At 38.3% G+C, this 23,857-nt stretch overlaps 1 protein-coding gene across 1 annotated transcript; it reads right to left on the reverse strand.

The window, feature by feature from the left end:
* Positions 1 to 1,004: 1,004 nt before the first annotated feature.
* POLR2M (RNA polymerase II subunit M) lies at positions 1,005 to 23,653 on the reverse strand. The gene is made up of 5 exons (XM_020981746.2): positions 23,635 to 23,653; positions 22,945 to 23,046; positions 17,981 to 18,625; positions 3,269 to 3,476; positions 1,005 to 1,425 (listed from the first exon to the last, which is right to left on the reverse strand). Exons 2-5 carry the CDS (start codon positions 23,043 to 23,045, stop codon positions 1,285 to 1,287), a joined length of 1,095 nt encoding a protein of 364 aa, XP_020837405.2. The 5' UTR covers position 23,046; positions 23,635 to 23,653; the 3' UTR covers positions 1,005 to 1,284.
* Positions 23,654 to 23,857: the final 204 nt, after the last annotated feature.

A 23,857-nucleotide genomic window follows, 5' to 3' on the forward strand; every position in this document is an offset into this window, starting at 1 on the left:
GAGTGAAGGAAACTCAAGCAGGCACCACCCATATCAAAGTATCAATAGTAGTATTTTATAGATATTCTAACCAATATTTTAACTCTTCCTCTTACCATCATTTAAAATGTAGCAAAATCAGACAACAGTATTTTATATAGGCCATGGGTAAATAGCTATCTTAAAGACAAGTATCTGTTATCTTAAGATGATCTGAAAACTTGTATCCTATATTAATAGTCTCATGGGTTTTTTTTTAATGGCTTGCTGGCAAATCATCAAAATTCAATGGTGCACAATTCTTTTTTTTTTAAACTGTTAATTTTCCCCAATAATGAAACTTTTATTTCTTGTAAAATAACAGGATAATTTCTTAAGGAAGAAAAGCTTAGTCAGAAGAGTTACTTCTTTCACAATTAGTTGTCTTTGCTTCTTTTTTTCTCCCTCACCTCCAGGACCATCCCAGATAAATCTGCTAAATGCCCCTCACTTTTGTGGGCCTCCTGGAATGTCCTATTCTTTCTAACATCAATTGAAAGTCCATCTCTCTTCATGTTTCTTTCCAGACAAATCAGACACTGATTTTTTTTTCTCCAACTGAATATAAACAGAAAACTTCCCAAGATTGCCCCTGTCTTAATCGAAAAAGGCAAGAAACCATATCTATGTAATTTTTCTTAGGATAGTGTTCAGCACGGCAGAATAGAACTCAATAAAGGCTATTCCACTGTGGTAAGGCATTCATAGTAGTTTGATATAGCTACAGTACTTCTATTAACTGGCATAGTGCTTAGAGTTCTGGACTCGCTGTCAGGTAGACAAGGTTCAAATCCTGCCACCAACAAATAATAGCTGTGTTACCCTGGGCAAGTCACGCAATTCCTCTGTGACTCAATCTTCCTATCTATAAAATGTGAGGGTTATACCCGATTTCTTCAGTCTCCTCAAGCTCCAGATATGTTAGAAAAAATGAAGCAACAAAAAGCTAAACAATTCTCTAACATTAAATTATAGTAACATCAAACTAAACACAAAATACTGCAAAAGTTTATTTTATACAAACAATAAGAAACAGATTTATCACATCCTTAACTAAATCTCTTTTTACTTTTCTGAATGGCAAGTGCACCACACAATCTCCACAGTCTGACTGAGCACTCTTATGTACAGTGTAAATTTCTACTTTTGACTTCTGGTCTAAATAACTCAAAAATAAAATATCTTCCAGAGTCTCGGAGTCTAATGTAATGAAGTAAGAATTCAGAAGTGAAGAATTTAGGAGGCTTAGATCATCTTTCTTCCGAATTAATCCTCAGAAGAATGATAATCATCTTCATCCCTCACTTCTCTGTATTTCACTGATGCATCACCTTCAGGATTATAGCTCTTCATTTTAATATTCAGTCTTTCAGCCAATTTTTGTGCAGCAAGCTTGGCTTGAATTTCCTTTAAATGAAAAAATTGACATCAAACTTTTGTATTTTTCCTCACACAATATTTTCATTGCTTAAAAAATTCTACTGAGCATATACAAAGCCCTTTTCACAAAAACATCCCTATACCTTGTCATTTAACTAATTTCATAAGTCATAGTATCTCAGAGTGTCCCACCCAACGCAGAAATACTCTCCAATTCAATCCACATTTATTGAGCAATCTCTATGTTGCAGGCACTGTACACTGCCGAAACAAAGCCAACCATGAAGACAGTTCCTGCCCTGAAGGAGTTTGTCTTCTACTGGAGGGGAAAAAACATCCCCAACAGACAGCATCTAAGCCCTGCTGTCTGAACAATTCTAGTGATGGGCTCACCATCTCATAAGGCAGCCCCTGTTATCATAAAGCTGTACTGACTGGATCCACTGATAAATGTGTGCCCTCTCACTCACTGGGCACTCATAGCTGCCTTTTCACCTACAAGGCTGATGAATAGAATAGAATAGAATAGAATAGAATAGAATAGAATAGAATACAATAGAATAGAATAGAATAGAATAGAATAGAATAGAATAGAATAGAATAGAATAGAATAGAATAGAATAGAACAGAATAGAATAGATCCAGCCTCCATGAGAGCTGCAACCATGCTCCACTGGCTCTTATGGACTTCTATTAGCAAGCAACAATAGATGGAAATAAACCAAATCTAAGCAAAAATCAGATAACTGGATTTGGGACTTGGAGAGTAATAAATATTGATGGACTTCTAAAGAAGTATACTGGTCAGCAACTTTTGTTATTAAAACACCAATATCACTCTAAGTGCTGTATTGATTCTCCCCCAGACAGAAGTTCCTACACGAAAACCCAGCTCTAAGAGTGTCAAATGCCACAATGAAAGCGAATAGACGAACACGGATATGGCTGTGTGTACAGGTGCCTGTTTAGAAAGTCTGTCTTTATAAATCTTCCATCTCGCCAATCTGATTACATCCACCCAAAGATTATGTAACCACCTGCTAGTGCCTGGTGGCCATATTCATTTCTATTTTCACACTCATGCTATCCCCTGTCAGTTGGATCTCTCTCTCTACCCAACACCCAGCTCCCCACATATTAAAGGAGACTCAAACTGGTAGCTAACAATACTGTAACGAGTAGCTAAAAATACTATAATAAATTCCCATTTGAGGTGGTTCATTTAACTTAAAAAAATTTTTTTTTCAAAAGCAGAACTCTCAACATGGCAGATGAAAAACAGTAAACCAAAACTAGCTATCACAGGCATCCACTGTAAACTAGACAATTTAGAGAACATGGTTCTTTAGCTCCACAGGTACAGGCAGGAACTTTACAAATAAACTATTTAAAGTATTGGAAGAAAAATTGCTTTTTTTTTTAAAGGCACAGACCTTGAAAATGTCATTGCATATAATCAAGTAATATTACACAACTGCTAATGGAACAGCCAGTGTTAATGGCAATATCCCTGTCCATTCATTGACCTATAGCACCTAATTGGAAATGTGATGCTACCAGGACGTACTATGCTAGAAGTTAGAAAGGGTTTGTCTACCTGGCAGCTTAAATAATCTACGACTCTTTTCCAACTTCCATCCTTCTTTGCAAACTTGAATATTTTATCAACATTGTACTTCCTTCCCATTTTTCAAGCTTATCCATGAAATGGTATGTGTTAAAGACTTTTATGCATTGTATATACAAGCTAAATAAAAATGGCTGACTGCAGCCAAAAGCAGTATACTCTTCATAGAGACTTCAAGATTCCACTTTTAAATATCCTCAATTAGGCATCCAAATCAGCAAACAAAAACAATGTTCTTAATACCTCGTAATTCTGTTTTTGCTGCTTCTGGATTATTAATGATTCTTCCATAGACAGCAACTGCGTAGGCATGTGGTGAAGGGGTGGCAGCCGAGCTGCTGTGATGTCATCCAGGTGCTGCCTCTCTCTGCGCCTCCTTTCTTCCACTGAAATTGGAGACGCTTTTCTCTGTGGGGAATGACTAGGTGAGTCATGAGATTCTGAAGGTAACCTAAAGGGAAAAAATGACAGTATTGGAAGTGCACAAGTTATAAGATCTATTTAGGCTACTATGTTTTAGAGAGATCTTATTTTAAACATTAACAAAGAATTTATCCAAAAATTAGGATATTTTCCTCTTGGAAGTAGAAAATTTTCTAAAAATGGCTATAGAAAATGACTTACATATTACAATAGCTTGCATAATTTCCCCTCTTTTCATCTGATACTCTGCAGAAATTTTGCAAGCATTTTATTCATCTTTGAAACCCTCATCTCCACTTACTAAAACAAGGTAACTGGTAAAAGTGAATTGGAATTTAGAGCTAACTTTTTTTTTCCTTCCTTCATTAATTCCTCCCATTACTGAAAAATGGGGGGCAGGTGAGAGGTTTAGAGAAAAAGACTGGTTTAAACAAGGCAACCAGATCATATATGAGCTTGTCAGAGAAACAGAGGGAGTGAAAGATTTTTATAGTAAATCAAGCAGCATTTATACTCAGGATTTCCTTTGAAGCTTAAAGCCTTGAGACTTAAGCATCTTTAACCTAGGAGAAACAGGCAGCTGCTGCAGCCCTTTCTCTTCAACAGAATGCCTATTCCTCCCATTCCTTCAATGTGGGCATGCCTTAAGACTCAACTTGGGGCCCTCTGCTCTACTTGCTGACTTTCTCTTCCTCAGTGATTTCATCTACTCTCATGGCTTTAACAAAGGCTTTTTCATTTCATTTCCCATGCTTCATCACTTTGCCAATAATTCCCAAATCTACATTTCCATTCCTGATGTCTCTTCAGACTTCAATCCCAAATCTTCAACTTTCTGCTATCTCCAATTAGCTGTCCTCTTATCTCATCTCAGCATGAATACAACCAAATTCATCGGACCTTCCCCAAAGCAGCTCTTCCTCTTCTGGACTTCTTTGTGACCAGGATAAGCATTTTTGCAGACACTGAAATGGTCCTATATCTTAAGATGAGCAGGAACATGAGTCATAGATCTAAAGCCAGAAGAAATCTCAAGAGTCCAACTAGTCTAAACCCTTCATTTACCGTAATGTTCAAAGGAAAAAAGTGGTTGGGAAGAAAGATAAGGAATTTGGTTTTAGATATGATTTTTTAGGGTTAGGCCTTCTACTCTCTAACCCCTCACATAACCTTATCTCAATTTCTGATAGTTCCTTCCATCTTAGCCAAAATGGTCTATTCAATACTCAGTGTTTCCTGAACATGCCCAACACATTCTTACCTCCAAGCTTTACTTACTCATAACTTTGTTTTGAATGAGCCCCTTTCTCTGCTTTCCACTTATCTAAATCCTTCAAGGTCCAGAATAAGTTCCACCTTTATAAAGCCCTCTTCAGCCATCACTAGCCCTTCAGGATAGCTCTTTCTGAATTCCTGTAGAACTTATAACCTATTATTCATTTAGCACTTTCCATCCACTACCTTGTATCATTATTTTATGTAAAAGCCCTAGCTCCTCAACTAACTTGTAAAGTCTTCAGAAGCAAGTACTATATCTTACGTGGGCAGTCAGGTAGCACAGTGGATAGAGTAACAGGCCCTAGAGTCAGGAAGACTCATCTTCCTGCATTCAAATCTGGCCTCAGACAGTGATTAGCTGTGTGACCCTGGGAAAGTCACTTAACCCTGTTTGTCTCAGTTTCCTCATCTGTAAAACTGAGCTGGAGAAGGACAAAGCAAACTACTCCAGTATTTTTGCCAAGAAAACCCCAAATGGATGAGTCAGACACAACTGAAACGACTGAACAAAAACTATCTTATGCTTCTCTTTGTCTCCCCAAGGTTTGGGATAGCATCCTACAGACAATAAGCAATCATAAACACTGAAGTACTAAAAATGTGAACTATTATTATTATTCCACATACAAAACATTTAAATCTCAAAAGAATTTTGTGACAGCATTAACTTATCCTAGAGGAATGATTCCACTGGCAAGAATGCCATGCTGGCAATTGCGTTGGGGAAGATGTTGGGATGGACCAATGCTTTATAGTCTGTCTTGCAAAAAGCTATCTACAGAGAGGGCAGGGAAAACAAATCTGGCCCTCAGTTTAATTGCATCTCATCCTGGCAACTGCATTAAGATCAGCACATCCTAGAGAGCAATTTCCCCTTCCAGGAAATCAAATGGCTATTTTATTCAAAGCTGACTGTGGAGGTTAGATAAAGTGGCTAAAGAGCTGTGTTAACACACTTCTTCCTAAAAGGTTCTTCAAATCTGTAAATTATAACAGTTATACCAAGACACTAGTATATGATGAAAATCACAGGGACCAGTAACATACAGACCCAGCTAATATGATGAGCAATATTTCTAAAATTCCAAAGCTTTAAAAAAAGATTCTAAAGTTCCAAAGCTTCCAAAGTTTAAGCTATTGTTTAAAACCCATGCTAGACTTTTGGGACAACCTTCCTATTTCTAAAATTTAAGCCACCCTTCCACATATATATGTCTTCAAGAATTAAAAAAAAAAACTTCCAAGATAAGTTATGAAGTTTGAAAACAAAGAATCTAATTTTCAGTTCAGAAAATATAATTGATATTTCAAAAGGAAGCAATATTTGGAGATAACTGTTTATGATACCTACATAACCCAAATGAATTAACAGGCCATGACCAAAGCAGTATTTTTAACACTTACCTTTGAACTAGGGTCCCTCAACCTTTAAGGAAGGCTTTGAATGCTCTCCATTCCCTTCTCTACAATTGTCCTACTTCTGATGCCCCTGGAAGCCTATAAACACTGAAATGGGAGCTTGCAGGAGCATACTGGTAGTCTTCAGTGCCTTTGGATCAACTGTGCTATCCAGTTCCATTAAAGTGCTACATACACAGTAGGGAAAGATCCTGGCAGAGAATGGCCCATTCCTCAATATCTACCCTGGGTGGCAATCTCTATATAAGAGGGGCAGCTGGGTGCTGTAGTGAAGAGAGCACCAGGTTTGGAGTAGGAAGACTCATCTTCCTGAGTTCAAGTGTGGCCTCAGACAATTCTTAGCTGTGTGACCCTGGGCAAGTCACTTAACCCTGTTTGCCTCAGTTTTCTCATCTGTAAAATGAACTGGAGAAGGAAATGGCAAACCACTTCAATATCTTTGCACAAGAAAATCCCCAAATGGGGTCACAAAGAGTCAACAACAACTGAGCCTCTTTGTAGGTGTATCATTTTTCAGACGAAGCAACAATTCTGGATTCCTCTTATACTCTTTGCGTTTCTCTTCTGTCCCCTTTCATCTCTCCACCATGCCTCCTACTCTACCTCTCGCCCTCCCCTGCCAACTGGCCATATGATAGAAATAGATATCTAAGAATTCATCAAAAAGCTTGGAACTCTAAGGGACCTCAGTGGTCTAGTCCAACCCTTACCTGGAATAGGAATCCACTCTACAAGAACTCACGCTCCCATGACTGTGAGGCCCTGCTTTAGTTCCCCTAAGATTATGAGCTCTTTCTCAAGGGCAGGGACTGTAGTTTTGCTCACCTAACAGAGTACTGAGCACATAAGAGCATTTAAAGATAGAACTGAAAATCTGTTTTTAATAGCTCTGACTGTTCTTTCTTGTACTTAACTGAAATCTGCCTCCCTATAACTCTGCTGTTCCTAGTTGTGCTCTCTGGAGCCAAAAATAATCTAATCTCTTTTCCAAATGACAACCCTTCACATATTAGAGGACAGAGTACTCTCTATTGTGCTCTCCTCTCCCCCAACTCCTCTGTCACATTAAAGCAGCCCAAGTTTCTTAACTAATCCTTGTAGGGCATGGTTTTCAAATTCCATTGCCTTCCTGGTCATCCTGATTTGGACTGCTCCAGCTTGTCAACATGGCACTTCAGAACTGGACACGGTCAGAAACGAAAAGAGGACTAGCCATCCCCTGGACTACACATATCTTCACAAACTATTTGTATTAATGTAGCTTAAGTATGAATTAGCTGTTGACATTCTGAGCTACAGATAAAAGTATAAAGTGCTTTGTAAACTTGAAAGCACTATATAAATGTGAGTTATTATTAATTTTAAACATGCAGGCTTTTTTAACTTGTCCTAGACACATCTAAACCAAAATGTCTATGATTTGCTATATTTATTGACACCTATTCTTAAGTTTCCCTGCCTATAGGTGCAAAAACAGACCTCTCCTTAAAATATTTCTTCTAGGAACTGCAAAAATTGGGAATTAATGTTTTGACTTTCTACAAAAAGAGCCCTTTCCTAGGTCAAAAATTAATTTTTTAAATTTTTTTAAGCCTGTACACTCTTTTTATAGCAAATACTTCCAATAATTTTTAAAATTTAGTGAATTTTTTCAATTAAAGCACTGCTCTTAACAAATGAAAATATTGTTTCTTAGATGTTTGCCTCTCCTGGCTTTTGCAAACATTTATGTTATATCTTCATATTTGTAGCAGATTGTCAATTGTTCCTATTCGGACCTGACAGTTATTTGCACAAAAGGCAGTGGGTTTTTTTTAGAACAGTTTCTATTTTTTTAAGGGCTCACTGAGATGGAAGGGGTCAGGAAATAAACTTTTTTTTTTTTTATGATCCTGCTAGAATCTAGAATCACAGAGTTAGAGCTGAAAGGGACTACAGAAATTTTCTAGCCCAGGGCCTCTCAAACTTTATTATGTCAGGACCCCTTTAGCAGTCTGCTGATGGGTATGGATCCTCTCTTCAAATAATGTTTGTTTTTAAATTTAAAAATTGAAGGAACTGCTAAATTTCAGTTGAGGTTAATAAAAACATGTATTTTTTCCCCTCACGAAAGTTTATGGACCCTCTAAGATCTATGCATAGATCCCTTGGTGGTCAGTGTACCCAGGTTTAAGAATCCCTTAATCTAGTCCAACCCCTTCAACTTTTATTTGGAGATAATTGTTGCTGATGAAACTGAGGAACAGAGGAGCAGAGTATCTTAACACAAAGGTAGCAGACTTGGAATTTGAATTCAGGTCTTTTGAATCCAAATCCAGAGCTCTTTCCATTGCACTGTACTATCTCCTTTACATTTTTGTTATAAGACATCAAAATGACTGCAACACTATTTTTTCATGTAAAGAAGTCTGAATCTAGGCCAGTCAGACTAAATTTCCTAAGGGAAGGGCGTCCCCTTCACTTGTGTGTGTCCCTCCCTACATCACCTGGCACAGAATTTTGTACACTTGAAGGCATTCAAATTCATTGGCTAATAAATCAAAAAAATAGGGAAAATGACTGTCTGTTTGCCGAAAACCAGCTCTGGAAAAGAGCTTAGCCTAGTAAAATCCTTTTTCATAAACATTACACAACTCAAAATATAAATTCAATTGCACAAAAACTTCAGGTCCAGTTTCAGTGTTCATTAAGTGTTTTCCACATGCAGGTGCTATTATGTTTCCTATGAGGGGATACAGAGAGGAATAAACAAAAACCTGTCTTCAAGGAGTTTCCAGTCTAATAGAGGAGCCAAGACAAGAGCACAAATTCACTAATATAAATGAAAATATAAGTACACAAGAGAAGTGTAACTATGTGCTCTGAAATAATCCTTCTGGACTATAGAGCTAGTGGGAGAGGTTGGGTGAAGAATGGGAAGCACTGAAATAGGAAGAGGAAGGGATGCATTCTAGGTTATGGAATGCTGAGAACAAAGGCACAAAGTATAAAGGACAAAATAAATTTGATGAACAGGAAATAACACAGTTTAGCAGGAGCAAAGAGTTACTTTAAAAGAAGTGGCATGAGTTAAAACTAGAAAGAAAGCTTGTAAGGCAGAGCCAAGATGGTGGAGAAAAGCCAGGAAGTTGCCTGAGCTCTCCCCAGTTTCCCTTGTTAAATCAAGTTTCTAAATGGATTCTGGAGCAACAGAACCTACAAAAAGATGGAGTGAAATTAATTTTGCAGCTTAAAATAACTTAGAAGGACTTCAGCAAAGGTCTGTCGCACTTGGATAAAAGGGGAGCACAGCCCAGTGCAGCAGTGTCTGGGCAAGCGAGCAGTAAGCTCTTAGCAAAAGCACAGATCAGCAGCCAAGGCCCCTCAGTCCTGCCTCAGCAGTCTAGTGGTACAGCAGGCCATCTGTGAGGTCTCCAGTGCAGAAGGTAAACTGCCAGTCCAGGAACCCCTGGCACAATAGGGGCTACTAGGCTGGGCCACCCCAGCACAGTGGGCAAGCCTCCAGCACCTAAGGCTCTGGCTTAGAAAGCTAGTGACCAGGTCCCTAGCCCCCAGCACAAGAAGCTTGGGGCAGTGCCCTCCTTTGCCCCAGAGCAAAGCTCACTTTTAAAAGTCACAAAATAGGCTTTAAAATAAGTACAAAATAGAAAAGAGCCCTGACCATAAAAAGCTATTATGGCAACAGGGAAGATCAAAGCACAAACTCAGCAGAGGACAGGAATGTCAAAATGCCTACATGAGAAGCCTCAAAGGGGAAGATGAATTAGCCTCAAGACCAAAAAGCCGTCTTGGAAGAGCTCAAAAAGGATTTTAAAAACCAAATTAAGAGAGGTAAGAGAAAAATTGGGAAAAGAAATGAGAGTTACACAAGAGAGAGTCAATAACTCGGAAAAGAAATGACAACAATTGACCAAAGAAAACAATTCCTTAAAAAATATAATTAGCTGAATTGGTGGGAAAAATTCCAATGAAGAAAACTTCAGACTAAAAAGACTAAAAGGTGGGGGGAAAAAAAGGATTGTACTAGGAGAAGTGGCAGACTAGGGTGAATATATCACATAAAGAGGCACAAAAGACCTATTATAGTAGAGGGAAAGAAGAGAGGAGGTGAGAATTGTTTGAACCTTACTCTCATCAGATTTGCCTCAAAGAGGGAAAAATGTACACACTCAGTTGGGTGCAGAAATTTATCTTACCCTATAGGGAAGTAGGAGAGGAAAGTGGAAAGGAAAGTGGAGGGGGAGGACTGGCAGAAGGCAGGACAGAAGTAGGAGGGGAAAGATGAAAGAAAAGGGATGGGGGGCTGATAGGAGAGGTAGATTGAGGGAGACAGTGGTCAGAAGCAAACAATGGTGAGGAGGGACAGGGTGAAAGGGGAGAGAAAAGTATAAAAAGGGGGAGAAACAGGACAGAGGAAAATACACAATTAGTAACCATAACTGTGAACATGAATGGGATGACCCTCTCATAAAATGGAAGTGAACAGCAAAGTATATTAAAAACCAGAATCCTACAATATGTTGTTTACAAGAAACACATCTGAAGCAGGGGAAAAGTTGTCAGGGTCGCTTAGTGTATCAGGTGAGAGCAGGGTTAGTGTGAGTAAAATTAGTAGTATTAGTATTAGGCCTATCGTGTCTTTAGTGGTGAAGTAAGGGTGGAATGGAATTTTGTCGGGGTTGGAGTTAATTCCTAGGGGGTTGTTTGATCCTGTTTCGTGAAGGAATAGGAGGTGGACTATGGTTAGAGCTGTGATGATGAATGGTAGGATGAAGTGTAGGGCGAAGAATCAGGTAAAGGTGGCTTTGTCTACGGAGAAGCCTCCTCAGATTCATTCTACTAGTGTGGTACCAATGTATGGGATGGCGGATAGTAGGTTAGTGATTACTGTTGCTCCTCAGAAGGATATTTGTCCTCATGGGAGCACATATCCTATGAAAGCAGTTATTATAGTTATTAGTAGCGGAATTACTCCGGTATTTCATGTGTTTTTGTATAGGTATGAGCCGTAGTAGATTCCTCGACCAATATGAAGGAAAAGGCATATGAAGAATATTGATGCTCCGTTAGCGTGTAGGTTACGAATAAGTCAGCCGTAGTTTACTTTTCCCCTGCAAATCCCCTTAGCACACCACAACACATTAAACACACAGAATAAAGGGAAAAGGCTGGCGCCTAATACATTACACTTCAGCTGAAATTAAAAAAAAAGCAGGGGTAGCAATCCTGTTCTCAAAGCAAAAGCAAAACTAGACCTAATTAAAAGAGATAAAGAAGGAAATTACATCTTTCTAGAAGGTACAGTAGACAATGAAGTAATGTCAATACTAAACATATATACACCAAGTGGTATAGCATCCAGATTCCTAATTAGAAGAGAAGTTAAGTGAGTTTTGAAGAAATAGAGAGCAAAACTATATTAGTGGGGGACCCCAACCTCCCACTCTCAGAACTCAAAAACTCTAACCATCAAGTAAGAAAGAAGTTAAAGAGGTGAATAGAATTTTAGAAAATTTATATATGATACACCTATAGAGAAAACTGAATGGGGATAGAAAGGAACAAACCTTTTTCTCAGTGGTGCATGGCACCTATACAAAAACTAACCATGTTTTAGGGCATAAAAACCACACGATCAAACACAGAAAAGCAGAAATATTAAATGCATCCTTTTCAGATCATGATACAATAAGAACTACATGTAATAAAGGGCCATGGAAAAATAGGCTAAAAACTAATTGGAAACTAAATAATCTAATCCTAAAGAATTAGTGGGTCAAACAACAAATCAGTAGCAATCAATAACTTCATCAAAGAGAATGACAACAATGACACACCAAAATTTATAGGATGCAGCCAAAGCAGCTATTAGGGAAGATTTTATATCTCTAAATGCTTACATGAATAAAACAAAGAAAAAATAATAATAAAAAAAAGTTTCATTATAAAAACAAAAAAGGGGGCAGCTAGGTGGCACAGTGGATAGAGCACCGGCCCTGAAGTCAGGAGGACCGGAGTTCAAATCCAGCCTCAGACCAAACACTCGACACTTACTAGCTGTGTGACCCTGGGCAAGCCACTTAACCCCAACTATCTAAAAATAATAATAATAATTTCAAAAAGCTTCATTATGAATAAAACAAAGAAAAAGCAGATCAATAAATTGAGCATGAAACTTAAAAAAGCTAGAAAAAGAACAAATTTTAAATCCCCAATTAAATACTGAACTAGAAATTCTGAAAATCAAAGGAGAGATTAATAAAATTGGAAGAAAACTACTGAACTAATAAATAAAACTAAGAGCTAGTTTTACAAAAGAACCAATAAAATAGATAAACCTTTGGTTAATTTGATTTTTAGAAAAAGAAAGAAGAAAACTAAAGTATCAGTATCAAAAATGAAAAGGGTGAATTCATCATCAGTGAAGAGGAAATTAAAGCAATAATTAAGAGACATTTTGCCCAACTGTATGCCAATAAATCTGACAATCTAAGTGAAATGGATGAATATTTACAAATACATAAATTGCTGGGATTAACAGAAGAGGAAATAAAATAACTCCATTTTAGGAAAAAAAACTGAACAAGCCATCAATGAACTCCCTAAGAAAACAATCTCCAGTGCCAGACGAATTTACAAGTGAATTCTACCAAACATTTATAGAACAATTAATTCCAGTAAGATCTAAACAACTGGAAAATACTAATTACTCATGGGGTTGGCCAAGCCAATGTAATACAAATGACAATCTTACCTAAATTAACCTATTTAATCAGTGCTATACCAAACTACCAAAACAATAATTTATAGAGCCAGAAAAAGTAACAACAAAATTCATCTGGAAGAACAAAAAGTCAAGAATATCAAGGGAATCAATGGAAAAAAACGTGAAGGAATGTGGCCTAGCCGTACCAAATCTAAAACTATTATTATAAAGCAGCAATCATTAGAACTATTTGATACTGGCCAAGAAATAGAATGGCAGATCAATGGAATGGGTTAGGTACAAAAAGACACAGTAGTAAATGACTATAGTAATCTACTGTTTCACAAACCCAAAGACTCCAGCTTCTGGGATAAGAACTCACTATTTAACAAAAACTGTTAGGAAAATTGGAAAACAGTATGGCAGAAACAAGGCATAGACCAACATCTCACACTGTATACCAAGATAAGGTCAAAATGGATACTTAATTTAGACAAAAAGGATGATACCATAAGCAAATTAAGAGAACAAGGAATCATTTACCTGTCAGATCTATGGAGAAGGGAAGAATTTATGACCAAAAAAGAGATAGAAAACATTATGAAATCCAAAATGGATAATTTGGATTATATTAAACTAAAAAGTTTTTGTACAAAAAAACCAATGCAATCAAGATTAGAAGGAAAGTAGAAAGTTGGGAAAATTTTTACAGCCAGTGTTCCTGATAAAACACTCATTTCTCAAATAAATAATGGAGTCAAATTTATAAAAACATAAGTCATTTCCCAATTGATAAATGGTCAAAGAATAGGAACAGGCAGTTTTCAGACAAAGAAATTAAAGCTACCTATAGCCATATGAAAAATGCTCTAAATCACTATTAATTAGAGAAATGCAAACTAAAACAATGCTGAGGCACCACATCACACCTAACAGATTGGCTAACATGACAAAATAGGAAAATGATAAATGTTGGAGAAGATGAGGGGAAAATTGCAACACTAATACATTGTTGGTGGAGTTGTGAACTGATCCAACTATTCTGGAGAGTGATCTGGAACTAAGCCAAATGGTTATAAAACTGTGCATACCCTTTGATCTAGTAATACCACTACTAGGTCTGTATCCCAAAGAGATCATAAAAATGGGAAAAAGTAACCTACATGTAGAAAAATATTTATAACAGCTATTTTTGTGGTGGCCAAGAATTAGAAATTGAAGGGATGCCCATCAATTGGGGAATGGCTGAACAAGTTGTAGTACATGAATGTAATGGAATACTATTGTGCTATAAGAAATGATGAGCAGGAAGATTTTAGAAGAACCTGGAAAGACTTACATGAACTGATGCTTAGTGAACAGAAACAGAACTTTGTACACAGAAACAGCAACACTGTTCAATGATGAACTATGACAGACTTAGTTCTTCTCAGCAATACAATGATCAAAGACAATTCCCAAAGAAGACTCGTGATGGAAAATGTTATCCACCTTCAGAGAAAGAACTATGGAGTCTGAATGCAGATCGAAGCATACTATTTTTACTTTTTTCATTTTGTTTTTCCCTTTTGTTCTGATTCCTCTTTCACAACATGACTAATATGGAAACACATTTAACATGATTGTACATATATAACCTATATTGCTTGCTGTCTTAGAGAGGGGAGAGGAGAGGGAGGGAGCAAGAAAAATTTGAAAGTGAAAATCTTATAAAAATGAATGCTGAAAACTATCTTTACATGTAATTGGAAAAAATAAAATGCTATTAAGTGGGTAAAAATTTAAAAAAAAGAAAAGGAAACTTAGAACCAGAATGTGGTGAATGCTGGGTTAGGAAGTTTGTACTTTTTTCTATAAAGAATGTACAAATAAAGTGGGGGGGAGGATGAGATGGGGAGAACAACAATTCTACTGAGATCCCCTTTGCTAGAGATCTTCAAACAAAAGGTAGATAGCAACTTCTCAAAGATATTAAAGAAAGAACTCTTATTCAAGTATCAATTAGACTACAAGGCCTCTACAGGCCTTCCAGGTCTGAGATGCTGTGATTTTGTGAATTTAGGAAACAGAAGTAATAAAACTTTTCTTCACGAAAAAAAAAAATAAAGAATATGCAAATACTAAATATTTTTGAGCAAGGAAGTGATATAATCAGCAGTACACAGAGATCACTGACAGGGGTATGAAGAAGAACTAGAGCAGAGGTATAAGTCAAATGTTATAGCCCAGACCAGGGACAACAAGGGTGTTTGAACCAAGGTAGTGGCCATGGGAATGGAAAAGGCCATGGTAAGAGAAAGCTATCACAGGAACAAAATCTGATGATGAGAATCGATTGGGTATGGGAGAGAACAAAGTTTCAAGGGTGACTGCAGCTAGGCTAATATGTTCCATCAGCAAAAAGTGAGACAATTAGAGGTAAGATTTAAAGAGTAAAATGAATTTAAGATGTGCTAAAAGCTTGTGCTAAGATGTACTAGGTCTGGTGTCAGGAAGACTTATCTTCCGGAGTTCAAATCTGGCCTCAGACATTTCCTAGCTGTGTTACCCTGGGCAAGTCACCTAACCCTATTTGCCTCAGTTCCCTCTTCTATAAAATAGGCTGGAGAAGAAAACGGCAAATCAGTTCAGTATCTTTGCCAAGAAAACTCCAAAATGGGGTCACACAGAATTAGACACAACTGAAACAAATGAACAAGTTTGACGTACTGGTGGAAAATACTAGTAAAGATATCGAATAGGTAGGTGGGAACACAGGTCTGGAAACTGGGGAGAAGGTAAGCCTAGAGATGTAGAATTGAGAGTCATCCAAATAAAGGCTGAAGTCATAAAATACATGAACAGTCTAAGGAAGAAAGAACAGGAAAGTGAGGAGCAAGCCATAGGGAAAGTATTTTTAAAGTAAAAAGAGAAAGAAGTCAAGAAAGGGAAAGGGAAGAAACTGTCAGATACAGGAAGACTATAAATGCAAATAGAAAAGGGGGAGGTCAACACTGCCAAGTCCTGCAGAGTGTCAACAGAGATGATGAGAAATTAAAAAAAGGTCCTTTGGTCCAGAAATCAGTAGTCAGTGATCACAGAGAGAGATGTTTTAGTACAGTGAAACTGAAGGCAGAGTGGATTGCAAGAGCTAGGAGTGTAGAGTGTATAGGTAATGAGGAATAAGGTACATCAAGTATAAATTATTTTCTTTTAAAGGTCTGGCAAGAAGTGGGGAGGAAAAAGAACAAATCTTAGTAAAGTAACTTTAAGGAAATATTACCTGTACTTTTTTTGACACATTCCAATAGCTCCAAACTACTCCCTAACATAAACCCCTCACTCAAGCCAGCAAATCTCACTCTCTTAAATACGTCATGCTCATTCCTGGCTCCAAGTCTTTGTTCATTCTCTTCTCTCCTCCCTCATACTATTCAAATCATCTCTTCTGCATCTTGATCCTGGTCAATTCAGAGCCCTGCCAGAAATCCTTCCCTGGCCACCTCAACACTGACTGCTTTCTTCCTCACCCAAACTTCCATAGCATCCACTATCTATACATTTATTTTGTCCTTTAATACCTGCACTGTTAATGACCTGCTCTATTTTTACTATTAGATTATAAGCTTGTATACATCTCATACTTTTTTTCATAAATCATCTCTACCTCCAGTGGCTGACAGTAGTTTGACTGTAGTAGGTATTAAATAAATACTTGTTGCATGAACTGGCTTTGGTACAGGCCTGCTGCTTTTTACTCATTAAAAGAATGTAAAGGCTCAGATTCCTAAAATCTAACCACTGCTCAGATTCTCAGAATCTAGCCAATACTTGCAGACTCAGCAATACGGCGGGTCTTTAATAAACCTTGTCTTTGGCTGAAAAACAAAAATAAAGAACGTAAAACTGAAACTGAGGGAAAAAAATCTAAGAAATTATGAGTATCCAATTCTAAAATATAATTCAAAAATATATGAAGCGAAACTGGACTACTTTCAAGTCAAAGTACTGCGCTTTACCAGTGTTTTTCCTGGAGTATCCAATTCTAGAATATAATTCAAAAATATATGAAGCTAAATTGGACTGCTTTCAAGTCAAATTACTGGGCTTTACCAGTGGTTTTCCTGGACACTTATACACAGGATTAATGGGTTGTTATCATCTCCCCAAAGCCACACACTCCTATACTGTGGTCTCCTTCCACTAGAGTGTGAACTCCTTAAAAGCAGACACTTAATCATTTTCTAACTGTATTATTTAAAACCTTGCTTGGCACAAAGTAAGTTCTTGATAAACTCATTCATTCATTCAATCCTAAAGTTTCTTTTCAATTAATAGTTTCAACCTCCTCCTATATTATATAACCTTTTGCCAAATCTGCTAAATAAACAAATAATTTAATTACTAAATGATTTAAATTTGATCTCTTAATGTCTCATTCACTTGACAGAAATGCTATAGGTTTCATTAGCTAAAAATCAAGAGCTAAAGAAAAACCAAGTAACTTAGAATCTGCATAATTCCACAAGGCATCTTTAAATAATAACTAGTTATAATAACTTACAATAGAAAGCACATTGGATATGGAGTCAGATGACCTATAGTCAAATTCTAGCTCTAATGGACTACTGTGAAACCCTGAGTAAGTTACTTTTCTTCCCTGGTCCTGCTGTCTCATTTGCTTAAAAAAAAAAAAAACAAAATAGAGAGGGTAAAGGATATACTAAGAACTTTAGAAATTTTTTTTTCTGCAAAAGTACATAGTAAAGGAGAGGGTGAGTCAAATTCTGAAACAAGCTAAAAGCTGCATGATTTAAGAAACCGGCTGAAGGCATATTATTACCCATCATAAATGAATATTGCTGGTGGCTATAAAATGAAGAATTTGACTAGCAGTAAACATACTAGCAGTGAACAACCCTGAGTGACTGGGAGTTCAAGAAGTGTATATTTATATTTTATTTTAAGATGTTAATTCAAGTCCCTTACCTTGTAGGCAAAGCATTAGTACCAAATAGGGTAATTAATCTAAAGCAATTTTTTTAAGATAGATTTTCTTCTAAAAAAATCAAACAACTTAAGTACATTCACCAAGGCTTTGAGCTTTCAGATTGAGCATTTACTGAGAGATGTTTCCCTACCATACTTACAGATTAGTTTTAAATTTATTGTGGGGAGGGATTGGATTCTTTGCTCTCATTTCCAGCACTTCCATGTAATGAGGTTTTCTGGGTGTGTTACCGTGATAACTACAAAAGTGATCCATGTTTGTGTCTTCTTCTGACTGGTTTTCATCATCACTAATTGTGATTCTTTGTAAACTATCAATAAACATGTCATCAGTGCTCCCTGAAACATCTCTTGCATGATTTAGAAAACCAGGTTGGTGGGACTGCTCATTTGTTTGTGAGGGCAAAGCCACAACAGTTTTATTGTTATTACACATCCACTTGTTGCACCGTGTAGCACTTTCTGACTCTCTGGCTTCTTCAAAACTTTTAGGAACAGGTCTTTCCATGGTAGATTCAATTCCCTGGTTTCTTGAGGCAATTTTAGATGACTTGCTTATAACTGTAAGAGAAGAATCAAGATCTGATGAAGTTTCCCTTCTCTGGTCAGGAGTCCATGGCTTATCCAGACCTAAACTAACTATTTCATGTGCTACAGTTTGCTGTGAATCAAAGTCCAATCTGTTAGTTCTTCTGAGCTCTTCATGTTTTCTGATGGCCAATTTCACTCTCTCAACGAAGTCAGAGATCTTTTTTCCTCCATCTGGCAAACTGCGAATGAATTTTCTAGGAAAAAGAAAGGTAAAAATATATTATTAAAAGCTATATTTTTAAAAAATCATGAGACAAAAAAATTGACATTATATCAAAACACAGGAGTTAGTAAGCTGAAAGTTTAGGTAAAAGGACTAATTTCTAGCTGGCCAAGAACTAGGAGCATTAAGTAGAGTAAGAATTGCTGAGGCTTCCAATGAAAATATTGGGGAGTGGAGACAGGGAGGCACAAGATAAAGAAGGGAGCCCTCAGCCAAACAGTTAAAGTATTTTAAGTTTATCACTATCATACTAATTAGATTAAGGGCTCAATCTCACAAATAGTTCAGAACACTAGCTTCTGTCTAGGGAGAAAAAACAACTTTTATACCCTTTCAGTGAATGTTCCCCAAGATACACACTCCCTTCTCCCTCCCCATTTCTTTTCCTCTTTCTTTTAGAAATCTCACCTATCCTATTTTATTTCTCACTCCCTCCCTTTAATATAGAATCAATATTATCTAAACCTATATCACCAACCTCTCTCTTGACCTTGAAGCCCCTTTTCAATTGCCCTTCAGAAGCTTGGATTTAAATATCCCCTCAGCTCAGACTCAGCATATCTAAAACCAAATTTTTTGTTTTAAATACAAAACCAACTTTCCATCCTGACTTTCTTATTATAATGATACCATTATTCTTAAAACTTTTAGTTAATCTCCTATTCCTCCCTCAACTCCAGATACAATAAGTAACCTACCTTCCTTTTTTCTCTTCTACTTTTCTTTTCATTCTACTGACTTCACCGAACTCCTACAGAGCCAACCTCCTAACCTGATCAGACCCCTGAGGACCATAATATACTTGGCCTACTACAATAACATCCTCACGTCTTTTCTACCAGACTTCCACTCCTCCAGTCGTTCCTTATATCACATTAATCATAATCCTTTCACCTCTTAAAAACAAATTGTTCAATAAGGTTCTGACCTTGGCCCTTTTCTATCTTCTCCCTACACCCTCTCCCATGACAATCTCATCCATCCACTCCAGTCTTCAGTTATCTCTACAGAGATGACTCTCCAACATACATCTTCCACCCATTTCCCAGAACTATGGTCATGTGTTTCCAATTGCCTATTAGGCATTTCTACCTATAAGTACCAATACCTCAGCATATCTAAAACAGCAACTGCTTCTTAACAGATATTTGTACCTCTATTTTTTTTTACAAATTTATTTATTTGTTTTTAGTTTTCAACATTCAATTCCACAAGATTTTGAGTTCCAAATTTTCTTCCCATCTTTCCCCTTCCCCCACCCCAAGATGGCATGTAAATTGATACAGGCTCAACATTACACATTCATATTAAACCTATTTTCACATTAGTTATGTTGTAAAGAAGAATTAGAACCAATGGGAAAAACCAGGAGAAAGAACAAAAAAGAGAGAGAGAGAGAGAGAGAGAGAGAGAGAGAGAGAGAGAGAGAGAGAGAGAGAGAGAGAGAGCGCAAATAATATGCATCGATCTGCATTCAGACTCCACAGTTTTTTTTCTGGATGTGGACAGCATTTTCCACCATGAGTCTTTTGGAGTTGTCCTAGATTCTTGCATTGCTAAGAAGAACTAAGTCTATCAAGGTCAGTCATTGCATAGATGTGGCTCTTTCCTACATGGCTGCATTTGAGTTCAAAAGACCTGCTATGAGACTGTCTCTGTATTTGTTCTTTCTTACATTTAAACGAAAGAGTACCAGAAACAGCCAGGACTTAGAGAACTTTGAAAAAGTCAGAATGATAAGCTTATCAGAGGTCCTGGAGTCAGAATCCACATCAGAATCTGGGGTCAGTCAAGCCCAGTTCACCACCCCAGACTAGCAGGGCTGGGCCCTAAGAGCAAGGGAGCAACTCTATCCATCAGCTTTTAGTTAATCTCGAAGCAAATGTAGTGGGGCAAATGCTTTGTAGAAACTGCATTAAGTTTGAGCCCACTCTCCCCAGGGACCAAGTTGGTAGAGAAACTATGCTTCCACGGCCTTGGGGAAAACCATTTATAATTTCTATTCCTGTTTCATCTTCTTAGTAAATTTTTTTTGTTAAAGTTAAACAGAGAAAGAGAGAGAGAGAGACAAAGGGAGAGAATCATATACACATAGAGGCATCCTGTATAAACATATGAGAAGAGAAAAAGTAGAATTCCACAAATTATATATATTCTATAGTAGAATACATCTGCACATCTGAGTAGTCACATGAGTTAAAGATCTAAGTAAAGAATATAAGATCCTACTTAACGTGTATTATTGTTGCCTATCCTCCAGTAAAGTGTCTTCCATGCATGTCAGAATCATATAAGATTCCTTGGAAAAGATCCCTTTGTTCAATGACCTCTGACTATTCAAATTAAGCAACACATAAAACAAGATAGGTTCATAAAAGGAATTCACTACTATTACAAAGGATGGGCAGCAAAAAGTCCAAATCAAAGAAGTATTCCCTAGAGATGACGAGGTCCTACAGCTATCTACAGTCTGTAGGTGATGTTGTGCTGACTGCATCAAGTCCTGGAATACTGCACAGAGATTAAGTAACTCTCCCAGGGTCATAGAGCTGGTAAAAGTCTCAGATGGACCCAGGTCTTCCTTACTCTTGGTCTAGCTCTCTAACTAGAGTTTAAAGGTAAAAGGGACATCCTTCTGCCTTCTATTCTGCCTATCTAAATTCCACACGCCCTTTAAAGGACATGCTTACACCCCATCTCCTCCATGAAGCCATTTCTGAACATCCCAGCTAGACAATCACTAGCAATAACAAGCAAGCAATCACTTTTTTCTCTATATTCCTAGAGCACATATTGTCTGAGCCACATCATTCCTCCATTCAATAAACTCCACGGTTTCCTCATTGCCTCTAGGGTTCAATACAAACATCCCATACATTTTAATTTTAAGCTCTTCACAACCTGGCTCTACTACGTTCCCAACTTTATCAGACATTACTCCCCTGCTTCATGTACTCCTTGGTCCAGCCAAATTAGCCTTACTGCAGCACTTCCAACACAACATTTTTCTGTATCCCATTTCCATGCCTTTATACAATCTGAACTCTTCGGTCTGGAATATATACTCCTTCCTCACCACCTCCAGGAATCCCTAACTTCCTTCACAGCTCAGCCCAAACACCAATTCTCACAGGAATTCTTTTCTAATTCACCTAATTAATGCCCCTCCCACTAATGGGGGGGGGATCCTTCATTTTACATATTTTTCACATATACTTATATGTGTGCATGTTAAAAAAAGCTCTTTGAGGAGGTCTTATACAAGATCGTGCCAGAAAACAACTGCCAAATCTTGCCAGTTTTTGGTGCAATTTGTTCTTACTGTAAAATAAGAGAACTGGATTCAACTGGCCTCTAAGGTCCTTTCAAACCATAAAGCTAAGATTCCAGGCACTTCAAGAAGCACTATAAATGCTCAGCAGCTAACATCTAGATAGCACTACGCTAAACGCTTTAGAACTATTATCTTATTTGATCCTTACAACAACTTCGAGAGATAGATATTGTATTCAGCATTTACTTACTGTTTGGCAGTACTCTATATAAGTCTCGCACGTATGTCCCCCCCCCATTTGAATACTATCTACCACCACCTTAGCCCCTCCATATGCAGGCAGAGGGAAAGAGGTCCCAGTGTTTCTCTGTAACATCTGGTTTCCCACTCCCAGCATAGTCTTGTTTAGCAAATGATTTACAAATACCATCTCACTTGACCCTCCCAAAAAAACCTCTGGGAGGTAGGTGTTATTATGATCCCCATATTAGTTGAGAAAACTGAGGCAGAGGGATTAAGTGATTTGCCCGAGGGTAACCCAGCTAGAAAATATCTGAAGCTGGGTCTGAACTCAGGTCCAGCGCTCCAAAAAGGGGAAGAGAAGGGAAAGGATAAATCACGTACATAGCGTCTTTATTTACATTTATATACCACACTTACATATAACTATGTTTTATGTATAACTATGTAACAGGCACTATACTAAGGACTTTACAATTTATCTCAATTGATGCTCACAACAGCCCTGTGAGGTAGGTGCTGTTATTATTCCCCATTTTACAGTAGAGGAAACTGAGGCAGACAGGTGAAGTGACTTACCCTGGGTCACCCAGATAGAAAGTGTCCAAGACGCATTTGAACTCGGGCCCAATGCTCCAGCCACAGCGCCCCCTCGCTGCTCATTTGGGGACTATCGGGAGTGACCCGATCTCGGGAAGGTCAGCAGAAGGGGCAGGTGGCACCGCCCTCCGCTTTCCCCGGCCAGGACCCTCCCGCCTCGCGGTTCCCGCACTCACTCGTTCCGCAGCAGTTTCTCTTGGCGCCCCAGCATCTCCCGAAGCTCCCCGAGGCTCCGCTTCCGGAGGTCCTCGGCGCTCCCGGGCGGCGCCAACGACATCCTGCCGGAGAGAACGTCAGCCAGGCGGAGAGCCCTCAGCAACCCGAGCCTGCCGAATCTACCAGTCCCACGGCGACCACTCGCCTCGGTCACTGGGGGACGCCATCTTACCGGAAGTCGTCATAAGATTCAATACCTGGAGAACTTTATTTGTATCGAAGGCCTGGACACGGACAAAGCCAAACAGGCCACGAGACCTCAAGCGAGACAAGGGAAAACGGGGGAAAAAATGGGGGAGTGCGCAGGCGCAATCAGACCCTCCCTGTGCTGGGAACCTGCAGCACCTGGGAGCGCTTTGAGATTGTGGCAGAGAGAAGTATCAGTGCATGTGGGCAGGATTTTGGATGGCCAGATCGCATTTAGAGCGGGAAGGAATCTTAGACATCGGCTTATCTAACCTCATTTTTACAGATGGAAGAAAAAAAAACCGAACCCCAGAGAGGAAGAGTGACCCTGCCTTAGCCCAAAGTCACAGTCAGAGCAAGGATCCGACCCAGTCCCCAAAGTCCAACCCAGTGCTGTTTCTTCTGCACCCAGGATACCTCGCTTCAGTACGCCTTTGCATTTCAGGGGACCTAAAAAGGATTACCTGTTAGAGGCAGCCTCTGCTACCCTGGGGTAAACATGGGGAGTCAAATGCTGGCCCTGGAAATTTTACATTGAATATGTACTCTGTGCTCATCATCTCTCTCCTATTGTGACAGGGTGTATTACCAAAACTGGCTCTCCCTGTCTCAAGAGCATGGATACATTTGCCCGTGTTAAAAATGCGTTTTGGTACAAGGGTGATTTTAAGGCAGAAGAAGTTTAGG

This window comes from Phascolarctos cinereus, unplaced genomic scaffold (genome assembly GCF_003287225.1).
Source record: "Phascolarctos cinereus isolate Bilbo 61053 unplaced genomic scaffold, phaCin_HiC Scaffold_3;HRSCAF=262, whole genome shotgun sequence".
Classification (NCBI taxonomy): domain Eukaryota; kingdom Metazoa; phylum Chordata; class Mammalia; order Diprotodontia; family Phascolarctidae; genus Phascolarctos; species Phascolarctos cinereus.